Source organism: Mandrillus leucophaeus, unplaced genomic scaffold, assembly GCF_000951045.1.
Source record: "Mandrillus leucophaeus isolate KB7577 unplaced genomic scaffold, Mleu.le_1.0 Scaffold208, whole genome shotgun sequence".
In the NCBI taxonomy this organism is placed as follows: Eukaryota; Metazoa; Chordata; class Mammalia; order Primates; family Cercopithecidae; genus Mandrillus; species Mandrillus leucophaeus.
Window position 1 is genome coordinate 3,024,846 of NW_012102121.1, and position 24,791 is coordinate 3,049,636.

At 40.2% G+C, this 24,791-nt stretch overlaps 1 protein-coding gene across 2 annotated transcripts in view; it reads left to right on the forward strand.

Annotated features, from left to right (window-relative positions):
• The window catches only part of UNC13B (unc-13 homolog B (C. elegans)), a 252,964-nt gene that overhangs the window by 151,630 nt on the left and 76,543 nt on the right, over window positions 1-24,791 (forward strand). For both annotated transcript variants that reach the window (XM_011980107.1, XM_011980108.1), the window contains exons 9-10: window positions 5,852-6,166; window positions 8,941-9,031. In XM_011980107.1, the coding sequence (XP_011835497.1) occupies window positions 5,852-6,166; window positions 8,941-9,031 (406 nt within the window). The remainder of the gene's footprint in view (window positions 1-5,851; window positions 6,167-8,940; window positions 9,032-24,791) is intronic.

Here is a 24,791-nt window from a genome sequence, read left to right on the forward strand (position 1 = left end):
GACCAAAGCGATCAGCCACTAGATTTTTCAGGCTATGATCGTCAAAAGTTTAAAGGAGATTTTAGATCTTTCAAGGAAAGGCCATGTGGTTCTGAAGATCCTGAATGTACATTAGATCTCAGAAGTCAGCCCCAAACTATTAGTAATCATGTCTTAAACAGAGATCAAATTATAGAGAGAGATAAAAACCAACCTCTAACTAAAGATTCATCAGTTCAGCTTTCCAGTCTCCATTGGCTTCAGCCTTCTGTTGAAGAAGTTGCCTCTTTGGTTCATCCTGAAAATATGACTAAAGGCTCACAACAAGCGGAAGAGACATCATTAGTGAACAAAGTGACTTCAGTATTTTCTGTTTTGGGTGCCTCAGTTGGAAGTACTTTGAATTTTGATAAGAGTGAATCCTTAGAGTCTTTGGCCATGCAGAAAGTCAGTCAGCAGTCAGATTTAGCAGAGCTCACAAATGATGGCTTTCAGCCATTAATCATGAGTAAGCAATTAGAGGGTAACTCCCCAAATGAGGAAAAAAGTCTTCTCAAGGATTCAGAAAGACAGATAGTATCCAATGTTCAGCATCCAGAATTGACCAAAAATATAAGGCAAGAATTCTCTTTAAATAAAAACATTCATGTGAAAAAGCAAAGTTTGTTAAAATCTGGTTTCCAGTTAAGCCAAACAACTCCTCAGGCTAAATTAGGTGTAAAAGATGACGAAATCACTACAATGGACTCTATTTCAGTTTCTCCTGCACCTCAGCATAGTAGGGATGAGCATGAGAATTGTGAGCTTCCCCAGGACCAGTCGTCCAGAGAGTCTGAGGAAACATTATTTAAAACTGCATTGAAACTCTTCAGTAGAGAATCTTCAGTTAGTATGACAGCAAATGAAAAACAGTCATCTGGATTTTTGAACCTTTTTAAAACTCAGGTGAATAAAGAAGGATCACCAAACTTAGAAAAGACTGGTGATACAAATGTCAAGATATCACCTCAGGAAAAGAAAGAATCTTCTGGTGTTTCAAATTTTTGGGGTACCCTTGGGGATTTCTTTAAAGCCAATGTATCTCCTATACAGACAACTGAAAATATGTCTGTTTCTTCAGTGACTAATAAGGATGAGGTCAGGTCAAGTCCTACTCCTATAGAGCTAGCTAGCCAGGGTGCTGGGAACTTTCCTGCTGCACCAATTTCCTCTAAAGGGAAGGCTAGAGTTAGAAGACTGAACAAACAGACTACTATTGATGACAGTAGGTTAAAGGAACCATCAACTAGAGGGATCCAGGGTAATGATTTGACTGAAAAAGAGGTACCATTCAGAGACCACCTAATCCAGCAGTCACCTAATTCATCTTTTTCAACAAGTAGTCTCAAAGAGTCTTCCAGGGATTCTTCAGTAGAAACTAGTGGTGTGACTACAATGACAGAAGCTTCAAAAAGTAATGAAATATCCTTTGATACCCTGAGCAAGAGAAATTCAAATGAACAATATCATTTTTCTGACAAAGACTGGAGTTTCTCCATGGCTACAACATCTTCACCTCAACCAGAGTTACCAACCAAAAAGAGTATATTTTCTTTTCTGACTGGATCTGAAAAATCTGAGAACAGAGCCTCTGCTAGTCTACCAAGAGCCAAATCTCAAGCAGAAGGGCTATTCACACTTCCTTCCTTTTTTTCCACTGCTAGCTCAAGCATTAAGAAGGATACCTCTCATAGTAGCTCTACTTTTAGTTTCTTTAGCTTGCCCTTTTTGGATCAAAATAAGGAGACCTCTGGGGAAAAACAAAGCATTTCAACTGTTGTTCCAGTGACCTCCCAGCCGTGTAAGAAGTCAAATGTTTTTGTAGACAGTGGTAGCACAATGACCAGAGAAAGTTCCAGTGGTCATAGAGATAGCATAGCCCAAGAAGTAGTTCATGAACAGCAAATGGCACCTTGTATTTCCATTAACAACACAATTGAGGTTACCTCCCTTGCAGATAAGCTCAGTGTAGAGAAGAGGGACTGTGAGGAAAAACTGAGTTCCAATACTGGACCACGAACATCAGTGGATTTCCAGATGAATGAGTTGCAAAAAGACATTGTTCCTCCTTCACCAGAATTTCAGGCGCAGGCTGAAACATTCCTCATTGGCCCAGAGAACCTTGGGATAGTTCGCCATGAAGAAGAGGCTTTCAACCACAAAGCCTTCCCCAGTGACTCACTGTCCAACTCTTTTTCACTTGCTAAACAGTTAACTGAAAAATTCAATGACTTAGATAGTTGTACTAACTACCACCAAAATGAGAAATTTACTACTGAACCAGTGAACTTGCCATTAGAAAAGGCCCCCGATGAGGTCTTACCACAGATCCTGGGGCCAGCCTCTTCCTCTCCAAAGCCAGGGTGTGCAGGGAACCTTCAGAACCAAGATGCAGATAAAGAGGAAGACAAATCTGCATTGGGATCTTCAGTAGACATGCTTTCAGGGTTTGTGACCAAAGTGAAATCTTTCTCTGGGAGCTTAATTGAACCTCCCAAAACACTCTCTGGACTTTTCTCCTCTGCTAAATCTCCAAAGAAAAACTCCTTTTTCTCTCTTGCTTCTGATGCATCATCTCAGCCCCTCAAAGATGAATTATTTGGAATTTTCAAAAGTCCCAAGCCAGAGTCATACAAACAAGAATCATCTCTCCCAGCTACTACATGGCTTCAGAATGGTTGTTCCAGAGATGCTGTAGGATCAGCACCTCCAGAAAGGAGAGAAGCTGCCTTTACAGCACCCAATTCAGAATCTACTCTCAGTGACTGTAGAATGACTGTGGTTAGTGCAAAGCCAGAATCAGATATCTTGACAGATGATCCTAAGCTAACAACCAAAATGGAAGACAATAATACTCCTGAAAATATTCTGGAACTTCAACGTTCTGAAACAATTAATACATCTTCTTTCTCAGGCGATGATACTGGGCAAGGAGTATTGTCTCTGAGTGATGAAGGAGACATGGGGATATTGCAAGCTACAGACACAGAGGCATCATTAGAAGCAGAGAACATTGCGCTGCCAACACAGTTGCAATCAGATCCTACCTGCATTGCCGAAGAGCTTCCTCCAATTCAGCCACCTCTTCCTCTTGAGCCAGAGCCAGCTATTCAAACTGCCTCCACAAACCAAGACTTACTGGAGCTGCATCCAGCCAGTTCACTAGAAACTGATACTACACTGTTCAGTGATGCAAGTGTGAGCCAGAGCACCACACTGGAAACCGAAGGGCGCTTTTCTCATCCTCTGCTGGAGGACCCTGTGCTTCCTGCCAAAGAAAGTTGTGAGATAATTCATGCCAAGAAAGATCCACCTGCAGTCCCCCAGGAAACAGAGCAGTCAAGACCACGTTTTGAGATCCCAAATGTGACCAGTTGGCCAAAGCTTCGTTTGCCATCCTCTGCTACTAACCATGGGAAACCACTGAGCTCTTTCTTTTCCTCATCTCTCCCCTCTGGCAATAGAGCAACAGAGACTGGTTTAATGTCCAGTTTTAAGAAGTTGTCAACTTTCTTTGAGGGAAATGGTGAGGGGAAAGGAAGTGTACTAGCAAGTGATTCAAAACTAGGGTTTGGAAAGGTGGATCTTTCATTTCCGTGGCCAAAAGAGAACAAATGGGGCCCTGAGCAAATGCCTACAGAATCTTCCCCTCCGGTTTTAGTTACTAGTAGTGATCAGGACCTTTACTCCAGTGAGACTAACAAAGCTTTGGAGTCTTCTCAGATATCTGGGGCCAGTGCTCAGCCAGATAAAGTCTACACTCAGCCCTCTGGGACCTCTGAGCAGCTGGCAGCCAGGCCAGAGGTCTGTGCTCAGGGGCTTTCAGGACCTGGAGAAGGGGGAAACCAGCAGGAAATCTCAGCATCCGGAGAACACTGGGATACCAAAGGCAGCCTCTCTAGCCCCACCTGTCCTTCAGGGAAACATGAGGAAGAACCCTCCACTGTCTCTGAGATATTTCACCAGCCAGAAAAACAGGAAGAGGAGGCAGTGCCTGCTAGTACTGACTCTGATTTGAATGTACAGCGGCCAGTCACTCTGAATGACATCATGGAGCCAATGACCAACAAAAGGCCTGTTCTTAACTCAAGCATCATAAATGGCTTTAAAGAATCGACCATTTATGATGCAAGTGACTTAGTGGTAGATTAATCATAGCTTACTTTTTATCCTTCCTGTGTCTTTCCTAGTACCCGAGCTTCATGTTAATTAGGGGTTAAATAACAAGAACTCAATGTGTGGGTATTTTCATCCTCCTCTTCTCTCTATGCCAATTGTAATTCATTTGTTGGAACAAGGAGCTTCCTGCTTAAAGCAAAGGCTGGGCCCGGAGATTTACTCACTCTGGTTTGCTCTGCCTTGTATAATGCGAAGTGGAGAAAGGAGGGCAGGAAGAGGTAGCAAGTAGTTGGTAGTATATATTAACTACAACTACATGATAGGCTAGGATGCTTCCTTGGGCCTGAGGCACTTATATCTTGTAGGAGATGGGGATAGACCTATTTTGCTTTGTTTTTTCAAGTCTTCTAAGATGCTTTCTCCAGTGGCAATGAGTGTTTTAAGTTAAATACAAAGTGCAAAGGATGCCTTGGGATAGTCTGTATTCCCATATCCTATTCCATACAGATTTACATAACTTCTTCCAGGGTATCATCTCTGCCTTTTACTACTCAGAGCAGTGACCTAGTACCTATTCTGCTGGCATGAGCTAGAGGATCAGAAATCAGCCTGAAAATACCAGGTAATTAGGAGGAACTTTAGGGAAAATCCCATTGGAAAATAACAGTGATTTCTCTTCTTTGACCAAGGGTAAACACAAGCCCTTTAGTTTAAAGGCTTGACTCTGTGGTAAGAAAATTCTTCAGAAGAACTGAAGCCCTTAGATGATACGGCCATAGAACTCAAGGAAGTAACTTCTAGGTACTGCTTTTCTTTCCACCACTCTGCCCTTCTTGCCACTGTCACTTTCTCTGCTACAACTGCTTTCTCTCATAACTTTCTGGACATGGGAATACAGGTGATTGAGAAAAGATTGGCTTGCTGGCCTTCAGATACAGAGATGCATGAATACAGCTCTGACCCAGATCCTGGAGTTGGACTTTGTCCACTCTTTCCAAAACTGAGCCTTGCCCTGAAAGAAGCTCAGTTACAGATGTTCATCTTTGGGACACTTCCTATGCTGCCAGGGATAGCATTGTAGCACTTACGTTGATGAGTCCATTCCTTTGTGGAATCTCTTGGTCCTGGCCTCCATCTTCTAATGGGTTCTATTAACTCATCTTGCAGATGAGGAAACTGAGATGATAATTGAAGGAACATATCTACTCTCCTTTGCTCATCCTAAGGTACAAGAATACACATTTACAATTGTAGAGGAAGAGATAATGACCTCAGTGTAATAAGTAATAGAAAAAGAGTGGAGTTCATTCATTCCATTTTACTGTGTGGAAATTAAAAAAAATTTAATCACAGCCACTGGACAAGCTTCTTTAGAAGACTGAATAAAGAATTTTAGGAACAAGTAACAGGCCATTTTAATAATTTTTAATCCTACTCACAAATAGCCTATTAAGATAAAATATCCTTCAAAGTCAAGTACTGGGCTGAGGTTAAGTGTCGTTGGAGAACCCAGCATGTTGTGTTGTTTTCCTGTTGTGTTTTTGCTGAATAGAGACTAATTATTCTAGATTATGAAGTTTGGTCCTCTCTTCCCAGGAACCTCCTATTTGATTCTTGCTACTGATATAGTCATTATTTCCTGGATGTCTCCATGCTTTTGTCCTGGTCCTTGATTGCATTTATTTACTTTTCTGTCTTTCTGTCATTCTCACAGCCCCACCAGCAGCAGTAGGTATGGCTCCTCCTGTAATGTGAGTCAAGGAAGCTCTCAGCTAAGTGAGCTAGACCAGTATCATGAACAAGATGACGACCATCGGGAGAGGGACTCAATTCATTCTTGCCACAGCTCTAACAGCCTGTCCAGAGATGGCCAAGCAGGTTTCAGAGAACAAGAGAAACCCTTGGAGGTGACAGTTCAAGCAGAGAAGGAGGCAGCATGTGAACCCAAGGAGACGAAAGAAGATGCCACAACCTACCCTCCCCCAGATCTGATGCTGCACAAAGACCACTTCCTAGGTCCCCAGGAAAGGTAGGCAACAGCTCCCTTGAGGAGCTCACATGGCTTCCTCAGTACCTGCCCTGTGGTATTGTTGAAAATAAGTGATTGTCATTTGTTTCCCTGCAGCTGGGTATGGTGGTAGTTAACACCCCTAAGCTCAACTCTATATTGCTTCCTTTGATTTATGGTGTACTTTCCAAGATATTTTGGAGATCTCTGAACATTTGGGTTTTTGTTTGTTTTTGAGATAGAGTCTCACTCTGTTGCCCAGGCTGGCTCGATCTTGGCTCACTGCAGCCTCGACAGCCTGGTCTCAAGCGATTCTCCCACCTCAGCCTCCTGAGTCCCTGGGACTACTAGCTGTGCACCACCACACCTGGCTAATGGTATTTTTTGTAGAGACAAGGTTTCACCATGTTGCCCAGGCTGGTCTTGAACTCCTGAGCTCAAGCAATCCACCTGCCTCAAACTCCCAAAGTGCTGGGATTACAGGTGTGTGCCACTGCACCTGCCAGCACTTGGGTTCTTTGTCATTAGTGAGCTGCAGTGTACCAGAACTTCTTGAGTTTGCAGTTCATAGCTTACTAGTTGACCTTGTATATGGCAGCCTCTGAGTCAGGAACTGACTTGAGCCAGGTTATTTCATCCACTGGGGCTGTTGTGCGTACTTTGGCTGACTTCCTAACCTATTAAGAATGCTACTTTGGCCTCTGGCCCAAACTTGTTCAAAGGGCTTGGTCCGGGTCAGTGTGTGCATGTACTTATGTACAGGTATTTGTGTATGTGTGTTGAACTGCTCAGAACAGTGACCTGGTACCTATTCTGCTGGTATGGGCTAGAGGATGAGAAATCAGCCTGAAAATACCAGGTAATTAGGAGGAACTTCAGGGAAAATCCCATTGGAAAATAACAGTGATTTCTGTTGTAACTTTTTTTGGTGAACATTTTGTTTTGCTTTTCCCTGGCTGAGAAACCCAGGACAGAGTTAAGAAAGAATTGATCTAGAAGTCAGATGTAACCCACCCCTCGGCCTCCTCAGGGCCTAGCAATGTGTCTGCCAATTCATATCCATGGGAAGAAAAATTTAAAATGTGTCCTCTTTAACGTCTCATAATGAAGCCGAGTACGGAGTCTGAATGTTATTACTAGCTAAATTGGTTAGACTAGCCGATAGGTTGGAGCAGAGCCAGAGTTCTCAGACTCGGCACTCGAGACATTTTGGGCCAGGTGATTCTTTGTTGTGTATATTATAGGATGTTTAAAAGCATCACTAGCCTCTACACACTAGATGCCAGTAGCAATCCTCGCAACCCTCAGCTGTGACAACTAAAACTGTCTCCTGACAGATTTCCCCTGGAGGGACAGTTGCCCACTGGGGTAGAGTGATAAGTGATGGGTATGACGTAGACTTTCAAATTTCAAGATCTAATAATAAAGCCTCTCACTGAAAGACCAGAGCACTGAATGCGGATTACATGGTAAAAATTAGGGAGTGGCTGATGCTTCTACTTTACTACTGGATTAATAGATGAGTCGCAAACTTTTCTGAAGATATTAACTTATTTTCTCTCTTCTTCCCTTTTTTGATTTTTAGTCACCTCTGGTAGCTCATCTAATAGATGGGACCTCCAGGAGGTGAGCTGCGGATCAGGCTTCTTATTGGGTTGATGACCCACTGAAAAACTGACTCTGGCTCTCCATAGACCTTAGACTTGGCAGTCACTATTATCAGGGCAGAGCTCCTTATGGAGAAGCAGAAGTGCCCAGCACAAGTCCTTGTCCTTCTCTACTGGTTGTGTCCTCCCAGGTCCTATCTGTGAGAGTGAAATCCAGTTCTACCTTGGCCAGAAGTACCCACAAATGTTTTAGAACAGTTGACACATTTAGTTGGCATCGGAACCAACCGTATGTTTTACATGTCTAGATGGTGGACACTTGTCTGCTGAATTGACTGTAGACCTCAAAGAGAGAAAGGAGAAACATTGTTGCCAAGAATTAACCACTATTCTAGTTAGTGTGGATAATGAATTGTTCTAATGCAGGGTAGTGTTTCTGTCTCAAAGGTATTTTGTTATGTGTATTGTTCATTTTACTGAGGGTGTTCTAGAAGCAGCTCAAGGAACAAGATCATGGCAGTAGAAGGGCTGTTTTTTTTTTTTTTTTTTTCCTTGGCACTTTTCATGTAAAAAGGAATGGGTAAGACTTCTAAAATACTTATTGGAGCAGGAAGGGTTTGCAGGAACAAAATTCTGCCCTAAGGATGCTATGCAAAACCCCCAAGGGAACTGATTGTTTTAAGAAGTGCAGTGAAAGGGATTGAAAGGCTTATTCTACCCCTCTCTGCATGGTTTCTATACTACTATTGACTCAAGGCTCTTGCCATTGCCTCTAGAGTCCTGATCCCAGAGTGTTCCAGGAAGCCACCACATTGGGTAAATGAAAAAAAGGAGTAGGAAAGAAGGAAACAGATGAAAAGCTAAAAGGAATTGTCATTTTAGAGTGCCATGATCATGCCACTGCACTTCAGCCTGGGCAGGGGCCTTTTTTGAGACCCTGTCTCAAAAAAGTAAATAAATAAATAAAAGAGGGAACAGATGAGAAGCCAAAAGGAGTTATCGTTTTAGAGAGGAATTGTTTTCACATTGGATATTCAGTACTATGCTGTTTTAGTAGCCTGAATCACTAAATAAGTGTAGGCATGAGTACAAACCATTTTATTTTAGACATTTGGCAGTCTTGCCTTGAGCAGTGTCACCTTGTGGCCTTGACTGTTTTTAAGAAGTGTACTTTTTCTCTGTTACAAGTTTTCCTGAGGAGAATGTATCTTCACCATTTACCCAAGCCAGAGCACATTGGATCCGAGCAGTTACCAAGGTTCGACTCCAGCTGCAGGAGGTAGGAAATCTGTTCTAGTACTGGTTGGGACAATTTTTCCTTTGAAATTGGGAGACATATGGTGCTGGAGAAGCAATCAGTGATTAGTCATCTTCTTACAGTGTGCTTCTGGGAATGCATGACAATTAAGCCAGAGCTTTAAGGGATGGGAAGCGGCCAGTGGCTTTCTTCTGTGCTGATGAATGGAAATTAAATAGACCTAGTGGGCTGAGAGCCTGACCATAAAGTTAGATGCTTATTTTTCAAGTACTGTTCATTGTCTCTTTGAAGCAGTTTGCATTTAGGGCAAGAGAAGATTTCAAGCCCCTTAGGATAGTTGTCTCCCTTACCTAGCCAGTTCATACTGGCTAATCTGTAGGGGCCAAAACAGGGTACAAAAATATCTATGGAATTTGCCAGTTGAAGTACCAAAGCATGAACACACTAAGATCTGAAACAACATAAAAAAATGTAAAAACAAAGATAAATATTTTTCATTTTCAGTGTTACAAGTTTAAAGTGTCTTTATCTGTGTGTCAGGAGGTAGGCAGTCTTTAGGCAGAAGGTGCTTTTTTTTTTTCCATATAAGTTTAGGAGGTACAAGTGCAAGTTTGATACATGGATATATTGCATAGTGGTGAAGTCTGGGCTTTGGGTGTAGCCATCATCCGAATAGTGTACATTATCCCCATTAAGTAATTTCTCTTTCCTTACCTGCTTCCACCCTTCTAAGTCTCCAGTGTCTGTTATTCCACAGTGTCTATGAATCCATGTGTACACATTATTTAGTTCCCACTTATAAGTGAGACCATGCAGTATCCCATGGTGTGTGTGTGTGTGTGTGTGTATATATATATATATACACCACATTTTTAAAAGCCAGACATCTGTTGATGGACACTTAGGTTGATTCTATATCTTTTTCCTTTTTTTTTTTTTTTGAGTTGAGGTCTTGCTCTTTTGCCCAACCTGAGTTCAGTGGCATGATCACTGCAGCTTTGAACTCCTAGGCTCGAGCAATCCTCCTACCTGTGCCTCTTTAGTAGCTGGGTCTACAGGCAAGCACCACCATGCCTGGCTAATTAAAAAAAAAAATTTTTTTTTTTTGTAGAGGCAGGGTCTTGCTGTATTGCCCAGGCTGGTCCTGAACTCCTGGCCTCAAGCGATCCTCCCACTTTGGCCTTCCAAAGTGCTGAGAGTACAGGTGTGAGCCACTATACTCAGCCCATGATATTTTTGCTACTGTGAATAGTGCTGCAATAAACATATGGGTGCAGGTATCTTTTTGATATAATGATTTATTGAAGTTACATGTTTAATGACAATTGGCTGTCGATAGTATAATATCTGGCAGATATTAAAAGTGCAATCATGCTCACATATGTGCACATGTACTTTAAAATTTAATTTATTTTGAAGCAATTTCAAACTTAAGGAAAAGTTGCAAAAACAGTAAAGAACTACTATGTCTCCTCACCCAGATGCTCCAGCTATTCACATTTCACATTTACTTCATTTCCTTCCCTCCATTATGATCAATCTTTTTCTGAATCATTTGAGAGAAAATTGGAGACATGATATTCTGTCATTTCTAAATCTTCCTTTGTATTTCCCTATAAACAAGGCTACTGTCCTGTATAACCACAGTATAACCATTCAAATCTGCCAAACAACAATAACAACACTATTATCAAGACCCTATGCATATTTTGCCAGCCATCCCGACAATGTCCCTTTTTCCTTTCTAATCCAGAATCCATTCCAGGATGACACGTTGCATTTAGTCATGATATCTCTTTAGCCTCCTTCAGTGTTTCCCATCCTCAGCAGTTTTAAATGGTATAGGCTTTTCATTTTATAGCATATTCTTCAGTTTGGGCCCATTCAGTGTTTCCTCGTGTCCGGACTGAGGCCATCCTTTCATGGCAGGAATTACACAATAAAATGATGCTGTGCTGTTTTCAGAGCATTGCGTCAGAAAGTACCTGATGTCAATGTGTCCTACCATTGATAATGTTAGCCTTGATCACTTGGTTAAGTTTGTATTGGCCAGGTTTCTCCACTGTCAAAGCACCATTTTTCCCTTTGTAATTGTTAAGTGCCTTGTGGTGCAGTACTCTGAGGATACGCTGGTATCTCTTTCCTCATCAAATCTCTACCTACCAGCTAAGTAGCCGTCTCCTGTCTGAATCTACCACCACTAATGGTGCTTGCCAATTGGTAACTTTCTGTTTCTATTATTCTTTCTATATTAATTAGTTGGCATTCTATTTTTAGGAAGAGATTTCCCTTTTCTCTCATTAATTTATTTATGTCAATATTGCATTATGACTCTTACATTTCTAACTTATTATGTGAGTTATAATCCATTACTGTCATTTATTTTAGTGCTCAAATTGTTCTGGCTTCATATGAGCACTCTTAATTTGACCCTTCAGGGAGAAGATAATGTTTTAGTAATTACTGAAAAGATAGCTGCTTGGAAAAAGTATTTTGAATACAGATATTTGAAAATGCTACTATTTGTGTGTATATATGTGTGTGTGTGTGTGTTCTTTTATCAGAAACAATGTTACTGATAAAAACTCATAACTGCATTCTCTAAAATCTTGGAGATTATTAACATATTAAAAAACTTTCTAATGACAATTTCCAGTGAGTTTTGAACTTATTTGTTAAAAATGTGAAAATATTTCTCACGATTTTGCAAGAACAGCTGACTGACATCAGAGAAGAGGAAAAATTACTAAAGTTTAACAAAATCTCTGAATAATTAGTATGTTGGAACCAACTGCTCTTCTTTCATTAGATTTGATATATCATTATCTTTTTCAGCTGTGACAGCTATGAAAACCATGTATTGAAGTAATTGAATGTACAATCAGACCTTAAAGTCATTCTATAACAAAATATTAAAATAAGATTTAGGAAACAATTAGGCATATTATATCACATTGTTTTAAAAAAAATGTATCACTGTGAATATTTTTAGTTACAGCAAAAATGTTTTGTTATTAATAAACATTTAAAAAATTTTAAATTTGTTATGCTTTTCACATTTTAAATTTTATAATGTATATTAATGTAGCTATACATCTATATAATTTTTAAATGAATAAATGTACATATGTTGAGAGGTTCATGCTAAAAAAATTTTCCATGGGTAGGGCTGCCTAATTGCAAACACTGGGAGTCTGTTGATATAGACTGACATGAGGCAAACAAATATTTGTTTATTTATTTATTGAGACAAGGTCTCACTCTGTCACTTAGGCTGGAGTGCAGTGACATGATCATAGCTCACTGCAGCCTCAACTTCCTGGGCTCAAGTGATCCTCCCACCTCAGCCTCCCAAGTAGCTAGGACTACAGGTACACACTACCACACCCAGCTAATTTTTTTTAATGCTTTTTAGAGATGGAATTTCACTGTGTTGCCCAGGCTGGTCTTGAACTTCTAAGCTCGAGCGATTCTCCTGTCTCAGCCTCCTAAAGTGCTATGATTATAGGCATGAGCCACTGCATTTGGCTAAACAAGCTTTTTTTTTTTTTTTTTTGACGGAACCTCACTCTGTTGCCCAGGCTGGAATGCAGTGGTATGATCGTAGCTCACTGTAATTTCCACCTCCTGAGTTCAAGCAGTTCTCATGTCTCAGCCTCGCTGGTAGCTGGGACTGCAAGCGTGGACCACCATGCCCGGCTAGTTTATTTTTTGTATTTTTAGTAGAGATGGGGTTTCACCATGTTGGCCAGGCTGGTCTCAAACTCCTGACCTCAGGTGATCCACCTGGCTCAGCCTCCCAAAATGCTGGGATTACAGGCATGAGCCACCACGCCTGGCCTAAACAGGCATTTAAAATGAACATTTATGGAATGAATGTCATAATACTTACTGATTTTTTATTTCTAATTTTTTTTAAAAGTAAGGGCCTTGTAATTCTTCCTATAAGCAAAGCAAAGTAATTAACGTTCTCCATGTAAAAGGAAAGCTCTGAATTAGAAAAATAAGAATATATTGGAGAAGACACAGTTTAAGTTATGGCCTTTTCTTTTTCAGAAGTATCATAATTCAGAGTCTCTCAAAAAGACTAGCTGAAAACAGTTGCCAAAGCTTGGAATCATATAGACAGAGGCATGGTTTACCTAAGAGTAACTAAGAACTTAACTGAATAAGAGAACAATAGTAAAGATATTCTTAACACAGGTAAAGTAACTGGCAACTGATTAGAAATGTCCAAGAGGAGAAACAAGTCAGAGTTTAAAGAGGGTTCTGGTAACAGTTTAAGATTGAAGCAGAAATATACCATTTATACTTAAGATGAGATTTAGTAGCATATTGGTTTAAGTTATGGGAGAGAAAGAAGTTAAGCACAACACCAAGGATTTTTTTGCCCCGCCACCACCCCCCTGCCCCAAGTAATTGGAAGTTCCACCTAATCACTCCTTCACCCTCCACTCAAGATAATCTTTTTTGTTAGTTTCCTATTTATCATTCTAGAATATCTGTCTGCAGGTACAAGCAAATATGAATATACTAATGCTTCTTTACCCCTTTTTATACAAAAGATGGTATATTATACATACCGAGAATATCTTGATTTTCTATTTGGAGATCCTTCCATACCAGAAAAAAGAAAATTTTTCATTATTTTTTATAACTGCGTAATATTCTGTTGAATGAAGTATTTGTTCTGCAAGTAGTAAGTCCTTTGTTGATGTTCATTTTGTTGTTTCCAGTCATTTGCTGTTAACCATGTTACAAATGAGTAACCTTGTACATACGTCATTTTGCATGTCTGCAAGTATACCAAGGGGATATGCATTTATAATTTTGATAAATATTGCCAAATTGCCCTCCATTTGTCTGTGGCTTAAAGTAACAAGGGCTTGTTTCTTGCTCATATTCCATGTCAAGGAGTTTTGCTTTAAAGTTGTCTTCTCTCTGCAGTCCAGGCTGATGGAGCAACCAACACCTGGAACACTGCCAGTCACAATGATAAAAAGAAGGGAAAGATAACAAGTGAAAGAAAATATAGCAAGTTGTACTTTGGCTCTTAAAACTTCTACCCAGAAGTTATTAATATCGCTTTTGCTCACATTTTCCTAGCTAAAGAAAATCATGAAACCAAATTTAACTTTTTAAAAATAATTTCAACTTCTATTAATATTTTAGATACAGAGGGCTGGGTGCAGTGGCTTATGTCTGTAATCCCAGCAGGAGTTTGAGACCAGCCTGGCCAACATGGTGACTCCCATCTCCACCAAAAATACAAAAATTAGCTGAGTGTGGTGGTGCATACCTGTAATCCCAGCTACTTGGGAGGCTGAGGCAGGAGAATTGCCTGAACCCAGGAAGTAGAGGTTGCAGTGGGCCAAGATCATGCCACTGCACTCCAACCTGGGTGACGCAGTGACACCCTATCTCAAAAAAAAAAAAAAAAAATTAGATACAGGGGATACCTGTGCAGGTTTGTTAACATAGGTATTTTGCATGATGCTGAGATTTGGGGTATAGATCCTGTCACCCACATAGTGAACATGGTACTCAGGTAGTTTTTCGATCCCTGCCACCTTCCCCCTTCCTCCCTCTAGTAGTCCGCAGTGTCTGTTGTTCCCATCTTTATGAGTACCCAATATTTAGATGCCACTCATTTTTTAAAACTTTTTTTTAGTTTTATTTTTTTGAGATGGGGTCTCACTCTGTCACCCAGGCTGGAGTGCACTGGCATGATCACAGCTCACTGCAACCTTGAACTCCTGGGCTCAAGCAACCCTTCACCTCAGCCTCCCAAGTAGCTGGGACCACAGGCATGTGCCACTATGCCCAGCAAATTAAAAAATTTTTGTGTAGAGATAGGGTCTCACTATGTTGCCTAGGCTGGTCTTGAATTCCTGGCCTCAAGCAATCCTCTTGTCTCGGGCTCCCAAAGTGCTGGGATTACAGGCATGATTATAGGCCTGGCCCCTGGCTTCCATTTATACGTGAGAATATGCGATATTTGGTTTTCTGTTCCTGCGTTAATTTGCTTAAAATTACGGCCTCTAACTGCATCCATGTTGTTGTAAAGGACATTTCACTGTTTTTTTATGGCTGCATAGTATTCCATGATGCATATGTACCACATTTTCTTTATCCAGTCCACTGTTGATGGGTACCTAGGTTGATTCGATGTCTCTGCTATTGTGAATAATGCTGTGATGAATATATGAGTGCATGTGTCTCTTTGGTAGAACGATTTGTTTTCTTTTCATTATATACCCAGTAATGGGATTACTGGGTTGAATGTTAGTTCTGTTTTAATTAAAGTGGAGCAGTATGACATACTTTTAAAGAGATAGAGAAGGATATTTGTCAGTGGCTTTAATGCCTACTCCCAAAAGTATATGCTTCCTATAGGGAGTGTAGCAATTTATACTCCTACTAGTGATGTCTTAAGAGTGGTTTTCTCTTTCCTAACCCATCAGTAATGTATCAAACTTTTGGATTTTCACTTATCTGCTAGGCTCTTTTTGCTACCCTGTTTAGGTGAGATGCTTCCAACATATAGAATTACTTATATTTCAGAAATTCTCAGAGACTTTATATTTGCTGTTTCCCACGCTTAGAATGCTCTTTCTCTTAATTAACATAGCTAACTTTTCATTCACATCTTTTAAAACCCAGTCACATGTCAGTTATGGGGTAAAGTTTCTAGAATCTTTGCATATTTTTTTCTACTGCATGATGATGTAATGGAGTTACTTCTTTACTGCTATGTCTTACTTTTCTGTGTACTTCTTGTAAGATCCTTTAATGTCAGGCTAAGCTTTTTAAGGCTGATATTCTAGAGCCCAGTATGGAATCTGGCAAAGTGTGTTTAGCTAACCTTTTGTGGATGCCTAACCAGCCAGACATGCCCCACATCATTTCCACAGAAGTCTCCATGTGCATCTTTATCTTCTAATTAATACTATTTGTAATTATCCCCAAGGCCCAGCACTTAAAGTCAATAATAGCAGAATATTAACTATTAACATTAGCTAAATTTTCTTATATAAGCTTTATGTACATGAACATAAATTACTGAATTTAGATCATAATATGTGTGGATTTAAACATTTTTTTCTCACTTTGTTTTTGTGAGCTTTATTCTGGGTTATTAAATATTTTTGAAAACATGATTTAATGACTTTATTAATAGATTAATATTGTCATATAGATATTTTATAATATTCCTCTTGTTTCTTTCTTTTCTTTTCTCTTCTTTTCTTCTGAGACAGAGTCTTGCCCAGGCTGGAGTGCAGTGGTACAATCACAGCTCACTGCAGCCTTGACCTTCCAGGCTCAAGTGATCCTCCCGCCTCAGCCTCCCAAGTAGGGGGGACTACAGGTGTGTGCCACCACGCCTGACTGATTTATTTATTGTAGAGATGGAGTCTTCCTCTGTTGCCCAGCCTGGTCTTGAACTCCTGGGCTCAAGCAATTTTCCTGTCTCAACCTCCCAAAATGCTGGGATTACAGGCATGAGCCATCATACCTGGCCCCTCTTGTTACTATTATGAATAATGCTATGATGAGCATCATTGTGCATACATCTGTTTTCATTTCTGATTATTTCTTTAACTTAAAATAGATTAAATTACTGAGTTGAAGGGTATAATTTTTTTAATTTAAATTTTATTTTTATTTTAAATTTTATTTTTTAAATAGAGATCAGGGCTCGCTACATTGCCCAGGCTGTTCTTGAACTCTTGTCCTCGGGTGATCATCCTGTGTGGGCCTCCTGCAATGCCGTGATTACTGGTATGAGCCATCACACTCGGCCTCAGGGGTGTATATCTATATATATATATCTATATTAAGACTTCTGACAAACTTCTTGATTTATTTTCAGAAAAGCTTTTCCGGTTTGTACTTTCAGTATTTGAATGTGCTCTACCAACATTAAGTATTCTAATTTTAGAAAATTTTTGCCAATTTGACAGAAGAATGGTATAGCATTGTTTAATTTGCATTTCTTTGATTATTTGTGATTTGAATATTTCTCCTAAGTTTATAGGTCACTTATACTTCTTCAGCTAGTATTACATCAAAGAGACTTTGAGAATCATAGAAACCTAGCTACACTTAAGCTATTCCTATAAGATTGTCAGCCACTTGAGGGAAGAGGTTATATAGAGTCATCTCTGTGTCTTCTGGGCTGGCTGAGTACATGAACATAATTGAGTACATGGCCATATGTACTTAATAAGTGTTTGATGACATTGCTATTGCTGATGAGGCAGTAATGTTGGTAGTGTGAGTGGGAGTGGATATGAATCTGTACCTTATTTGGCTTAGCTGCAGAAAAATCTGGGGGAGGAGGTGAGACTTTAGCTCTAGAAATGGAGATTGCGGTGGCAGCAGGTGGGTGGGTGTTCCAGGTGGAAGGGACAGTTCAGGAGAAGGCATGGAGATAGGCCAGGAAGAAAACTTGACAGGAGCTCTTGGGTTGTTGAAGAAAGCTGAGGAAGGAGAGCCTTGGTAAGCAGGGACAGAACTGAGCAAATAGATAGGAGGCCTGGGTTTAAATGGAGCAGTCTCAGGAGAGGTAAGATTACAGCTGCCAGCCTGAGAGGTAGATCAGCATGTTCTTAGGGGCAATCATTAAGACAGAGAACAAACCGAAACTCTTCTGCAAAGTTCCATTCTCACTTGTTACTCCCTCCCAAGAAAAGTGACTTCCTTCTTGTTCTATGATTGAAGCCTCAAAAATGGGTCCCTTGGGGAAAAATAATGAGGCTGAAGGAGAAGGCTTTTGAGAACCACACCATTTAGACTTAATTGCACCAGGGAAATACTCTTTCCATAATCTTAAACTCTGGAATTTTTTCTGATCACGTCTACCTATCTTCTCAACTCTTTGCCCTCATGGAGACTACCAATTTCCAATCCCTCCTTTTCCTTACAACTTTGCATCCCTTGCCCTAGCCATTGCCATTCTGACATTTTTTTAAAAATGGAAGAATGTTTTGAATAAGTAATAAATGTAAAATATAAAATTGAAAAGGATATTACATATAGATATGTATTTATAAATATATAATGCACAGTTTCCCTACTTCAGATTCCCAGGCCCCCCCATCTCCTTTTCCCCGTCTTATTGTTACTTGTGTCTCATGAATCAGTCCAGAGTTAATCCATCCATTTATGAGCATGTGTGTGCCCCCAAACTTGTATGTGTATTTTGCACACATTGTCCTACACCTTGCTTTTTTCATTTATTGCTCTATCTTGGAGATTTTTTCCTTATTAGTATAAATAGAGTTCATGCTCTATTAACAGCTGCATGGTTTTTCTGTTAGTATAAATAGAGCTACTGCTTTATAAATAGCTGTATGGTATTTCTTTCTGTAGATGTGTTATAATTTATATACTCTGTCCCCTACTGATGGATCTTTAGGTTGTTTCTAATGTAGTTGCAATACAAATCCTGTACATGAGCCTGAATACTTCAAGACTTATCTTAGCCACAGCTTTTGAGACCCCTCTTCAAACTTCATGGTAAGCCCTACCCAAGAACAGGCCTTACTATTGCTTCACAAGCCAGAGTGACCTTCCCTGGCCCTAGCTGCTCCTCTGAATGCTGCGAGACAACCCTTGTTCTCAATAGACCGTTTTTGCCCTCTGGGAAACTGCAGTGCCCTTACCTGATATCTGAGACCAGAACCAACATGTTCTCTACCTTGTGACCTTGACTGGACCTGGCTGTTCCCTGAAGCCCTCTTTGATAGAGACTATACCTTTTATATGCCCTGTGCATTACTGGGTCAGAAGTGAGGTTTGGTGTTCTCTGGCTCCCTCTGCCACTTCCAAGCCATTACTAGATCCTTGCCTAACCTGTTTCTACAGCCACCTTCGTTGTTGCAATTAGATTGCAACTTTCCCATAATTCCCCATTTATTCATTTCCCATAATTCCCCATTTGTTCCCCATTTAGTACCTGCATCACAGTTTTCCTTTTTAATCTCAACTCTTGCAATAATAATAATAATAATAATAATATCAGTATAGTAACCACATTTATTGAATACCACTATGTCTAGGCACTATATCTTTACATGCATTACCTAATGAATTCGGTAAAAATAATTCTGTGAATTAGGCTTATGTTATTAGGCCCACTTTATAGATTAAGAAACTGAGTGTTTAGGAAGATAGAAACTTGTTCAGGATCACCCAGCTAGTAAAATTCAAATCTAGATCTATTTAACTTCAGAGCTTGTCTTTTTAACAGTAATCTTAGAACCCTACTTTCCAAAGCATATTCCACAGGACTCCAATTTCTAGAGTCATTAATAGGTATCATATTATACAGGGTTCTATGTCAAAGAAATTTGGGAAACACAGAATCCAACAGAGCACAAAGCCAATGGATTGCCTTATATCTTAGGACTTTTCAGAAACTTGAATATACTTAGGCTTATTGTGATTATTTAAGAAGGGAATATAATATGCACAGCTTTATTGCAGACTTATTTGACCATGAAACACTCTTCTAGAGACACATTATGTGGGACTAGTTTTCCAAGGAATATATTTGCGAAAAGTCTGTGTCAGAGATTCCATTGTCATTTCATTAAAACTGTATTTGTGAAGGTCATCAGTGAACTCTTAACTGATAACTTAGTGGTTGCTTTTCAGTCTTTATCTTATTGAACCTCTCTGCAGTATTTGACACTTCTGAACAGTCCCTCCTGTTTTAACATCTAAGAAACCATCTCCAACTCTCCTCTTTGATCTGTCTTCAGTCTCTTTTCTGATTTCTCTGCTCATTTCTTAAATGTTGTTCTTTCCAGAGTTCTTTCCTCAATGCTCTTTTCATATAAATCTATACATTTTTCTTTTGAAATATCATTTATTATGTCACCTATCACCTATATGTGGGTTGCTCTCTTATCTAGCCCAGACCCTAAACCCATATTTCTAACTACTTCTTGGATACTCACTTGTCCCATCAGCATCTCAAATTCAGCTTGTCCCAATCAAAAGACATCATCTCTCTAAAACCTGTTTTATGTCCTGCATTTTGTTTCCATGCTTCCCAAATCAACCCTGAACCCACTAGAAGTGATTGGGCTCCTGAGAGATAAGAGAAAGCAAAGACATTCTTTCTAAGATGTAGAAGAATGAGGAACTGGAGTTTCACTTATCCTCAGAGGGAGAGAAGGATGAGGTAACTGTCTTATGCACATAAAAAGTACTCCATAAATATCTGTTGGCAGGATGAATGAACAGGATGTAGAGTAAGGAAGCTTGTTCTTTTGCATTCTGGGCAGTGGAGTTGTGAAGAGGAATGAGGTGGGTTTTCTTGCCTAAAAATCTCTAGAAAAGGAGAGGTTCATACCCATACTTGCCTATTCTCACTTTTGGTTGAGAAAAAAATTTTTTATTTCCAAATTTTATCTTTTACCTGCTACCCATGGCTCTTCCCTCGGCTCACACATCTTGCCTCCACTTCCTTTTACTATTCTAAGTGACATAGAGACAAGGATACACTGCCGTTGTACTCTTGCAGCCTTCTCATTCAGTCCTACTTTCATACCATTTCCCCTCAGTGGCTTGACAACAGATTCTTGTTCCTTTGTTTTTAGTAACAAATATTTTAAAATTCAGATATAATTAACATAACATAAAACCATTTTAAAGTATACAATTAAGCACAACCATCACCACTACCTAATTCCAGAACATTTTCATCACCTCAAAAAGAAATCCCGTACCCATTAGGAATTACTCCCTATTCCCTTTTCCACCAGCCTGTAGCAACCACGAAGTTACTTTCTGTCTCTGTAGATTGTCTGGACATTTCATATCAATGGATTCTTATCATATGTGGCCTACTGTGTCTGGATTCTTTTATGTAGCTTAATGTTAAGGTTCATCCATGTTGTAGCATGGATTGGTACTTTTGGCTATTATGAATGATGCAGCTGTGAACATTCATGTACAAGTTCTTGTGTGAACATAAGTTTTCAGGTTTTTTGGGTATACACTTAGGAATGGAACCGCTGGGTCACATGATAACATTGTTTAACATTTTGAGAAACTGCCAGACTGTTTTTTGAAGTGATTGTGCTATTTTACCTTCCCATCAGCAATGTATGAGGGTTTCATTTTCTCCCCATCTTTGCCAGCACTTATTGTTTGTCTTTTTTTATTATAGCCATCCTAGTGGGTGTGAAGTGCTAACTTGTGATTTTGATTTGCATTTCCTTAGTAACTAATGATGTTGAGTATCTTTTCATGTGCTTATTGGCCATTTTTATATCTTCTTTGGAGTTTAGCAGTCTCCTCTTAAACACAGAGGATACTTCCCAGACCCCAAATGGGTACCTGAAACTGTGGATAGTACCAAACTTCACATATACTATGTTTTTTCCTATACATATGTATGATAAGGTTTAATTTATTAATTTTAGAGACAATCTCACTCTGTCCTCCAGGGTAGAGTGCAGTGGTGCACTGCAGCCTCGAATCCTGGGCTCAAGCAATCCTTCCACCTCAGCCTCCTGAGTAGCTTGGACTATAGGCATGCACCACTACACCTGCCTAAGTTTTTATTTTTTAGTTTTTTGTAGAGACAAGAGCTGTGTTGCCCAGGCTGGTCTTCAACTCCTGGGCTCAAGTGATCCTTATGCCTTGGTCTCCCAAAGCACTGGGATAACAGGTGTGAACCACTGTGCCCAGCCAATGTTTAATTTATATATTAGGCACAATAAGAGATTAACAACAATAACTAATAATAAAATAAAACAGTTATAACCATATACTGTAATTAAAGGTATGTGGATATACCTTTAATTATATAATTATATTTAATTATATATAATTAAATAATATATCTCTCAAAATGTATTGTACAGCAGGTAATTTTGCAGGTAAGCAAAACAGTGGCTAAGTAGGGACTACCACAATGTCTATTCAAATCCTCTGCTCATTTTTAAATTGGGTTATTTGACTTTTAGTTGTTGAGTTGTAAGAATTCTTTACATATTTTGGATAGAAGTCCCTTATCAAACTTATGATTTGCAAATATTTTCTCCTACTCCTGTTCCTTTTTAATTTTTTCAAACCTCTTTTGAATTTGCCATGTTTTGCCTTAATGATGCCTTAACGTGCAACCTTTCTTCTCTTTCTCTTGCCTGTCTCTGGGGAAATTGGCCACAGCAGCCAGGCCTCTGAAGCAATAAAGAAGAGCTGTTTTTTTTAGGGTGTGGAAGTAGCTTGCCTAGTTGGTCAGTGTATTATTAGGGTTCTCCAGTGGGAGAGAACCAATAGGATATATGTATATATGAAAGAGAGTTTATTAAAGAGAATTGGCTTATGTGATTACACGGTGAAGTCCCATGATAGGCTGTCTGCAAGCTGGAGAAAGAGAGGAACAAGTAGAGGCTCAGTCTAAGTCTGAAAGCCTCAAAACCAGGAAAGCTGACAGTGCAGCCTTTAGTCTGCAGCTGAAGACCTGAGGGACCCCAGGAAGCCTCTGGTGCAAGTCCCAGAGTCCAAAGGCCAAAGAACCTGTTCAAGGGCAGGAGAGGAAGCAAATGTCCACATGGGAAGAAAAAAGAGAGCCAGAAACCTCAGCAAGCAAATTTATTCCACCTTCTTCCACCTGTTTTGTTATAGCTGCACTGGCAACTGATTGGATTGTGCCCACCCACATTGAGGGTGGGTCTTCCTCTCCCAGTCCACCAACTCAGATTTCAGTCTTCTGTGGCAATGCCCTCACAACACCAGAAACAGTACTTCCCCAGCCATCTAGGCATCCCTCCAGTCAGGTTGACACCTAATATTAACCATTACAGTCAATGAAAGCATGTTTTGGAGCATCACAGCCATGAAAGCATGTTCTGGAGCTGCCAGCTCATGTAGCATCCTGATGGTCTCAGTCCCTCCTTTCCTGCTTCTCTAATATACACATCTAGCTCCGTCCTTGGAATTCAACCATTTAGGTAAAGACTAAAGTTGTCAGTAGAAAAGAATTCAAAAGATGAAGCTAAGTAGATGACAACAGTGATTTCTTTAGGAATAAAGCTTCAGATTTTCTTTTCTTTTACTTTTTTTTTTTTTTTTTTTAAGACCGAGTCTCACTCTGTTGCCCAGGCTGGAGTGCAGTGACCTGATCTCCACTTACTGCAAGCTCCGCCTCCTGGGTTCACGCCATTCTCCTGCCTCAGCCTCCCAAGTCGTTGGGACTACAGGCGCCCGCCACGACGCCCAGCTAAATTTCTTTTGTATTTTTAGTAGAGACGGGGTTTCACCATGTTAGCCAAGATGGTCTCGATCTCCTGACCTCGTGAGCCACCATGCCCAGCCCCGAATTGTCCCCTTTCTTCCCCTGCCTTTTAAATATCAGATACCACTGAGTTCCTGATTTCACCTTTTCCTCCCCTTGTGGGCTGAGTTTGTCCCCACTCCCACCTCAAAATTCATAATGTTGAAGTCTTAACCCCAGGTATCTTAGAATGTGACATTATTTGGAGATAGGGCCGTTAAGTGGGTAATTAATATAAACTGAGGTCATATGGGTGGACTTTACTCCATTATGACTAATGTCCTTGGAAGAAGCAGAAATGAGGACACAGACACAGAGAGGAAAGACCGTTTGAAGAGAGAGAAGTTGGCCATTGACAAGGCAAGGAAAGAGGCCTTGGGAGAAATCAACCTTCTTGGCATCTTAATCTTGGATTTCTAACATCCAGCATTGTGAGATTTTTTTTTTTTTTTTTTTTTAAGACCGAGTCTCACTCTGTTGCCCAGGCTGGAGTGCAGTGGCGTGATCTTGGCTCACTGCAACCTCCACCTCCTAGGCTCAAGTGATCCTCCCATCCCAGCCTCCCAAGTAGCTGGGACCACAGGTACATGCCACTATGCCCAGCTAATTTTTTAGATTTTTTTGTAGAGATGAGATTTCGCTATGTTGCCCAGGCTGGTCTCGAACTCCCAAGCTCAAGCGATCCGCCCACCTCGGCCTCCCAAAGTGCTGGGATTACACCATGCCTGGTCCAAAATAAATTTTTGTTGGTTAAGCCACCCAGACTGTGCTACTTTGTTTTGGCAGCCCTAGAAAACTAATATACCTCCCATGACAGAAGAGAGAAGAAGGTGGCACAAGCCTCAGTATTTCTCGCCTGTAAATCTTTGTTTCCTGAGGTCCACTTGGTGGGAAATGGGGTTTCCAGACTGGTAGACACAGAGCCCAAGAACCCATTCACAATATTGTATCTTTTGTATCCGTTTACTGTTAAATTGTTACTAACAAAATTTAGGGATGGATAGAAGTGCAAAGAACTGGGTTTTTGTATTAGCTCACCCTTAAAATCTGAAAGAACTAACATTCATATTTATTGTTCTTCTCAATTATAAAATTAGGGGACAGTGACTTGTTCTCTCTCACAGGGTTCTGGTGAGATTATAGAAAAATGCATTTTTGAGTACAAAGCTCTACAAGCATTTGCTTAAGAGTCTCTAGCCAAGCTTCTAGTACCTTCCAGAACTGTTGGCTTTCAGGGATCTGTCATGACCTTTGTAGCCTAGACCTGAGGCAACTGAATGACCCGTCAAAGGTCTTTGCTGACCATGGCTAGAACCTTTGCTGCTAAGTAAGGATCCATTGACACTGCTGCTTTTTTGGCTAATGTGGCAAGCAGCCAATACCATAGGATTTCAGGCTTTTATGGAGATCTAGGCCACCAGGTCTCCCCTGTGGTAACAGGATTCCTAGGGTAACTTATCTATGGATGACTCCAACTAGGCTATC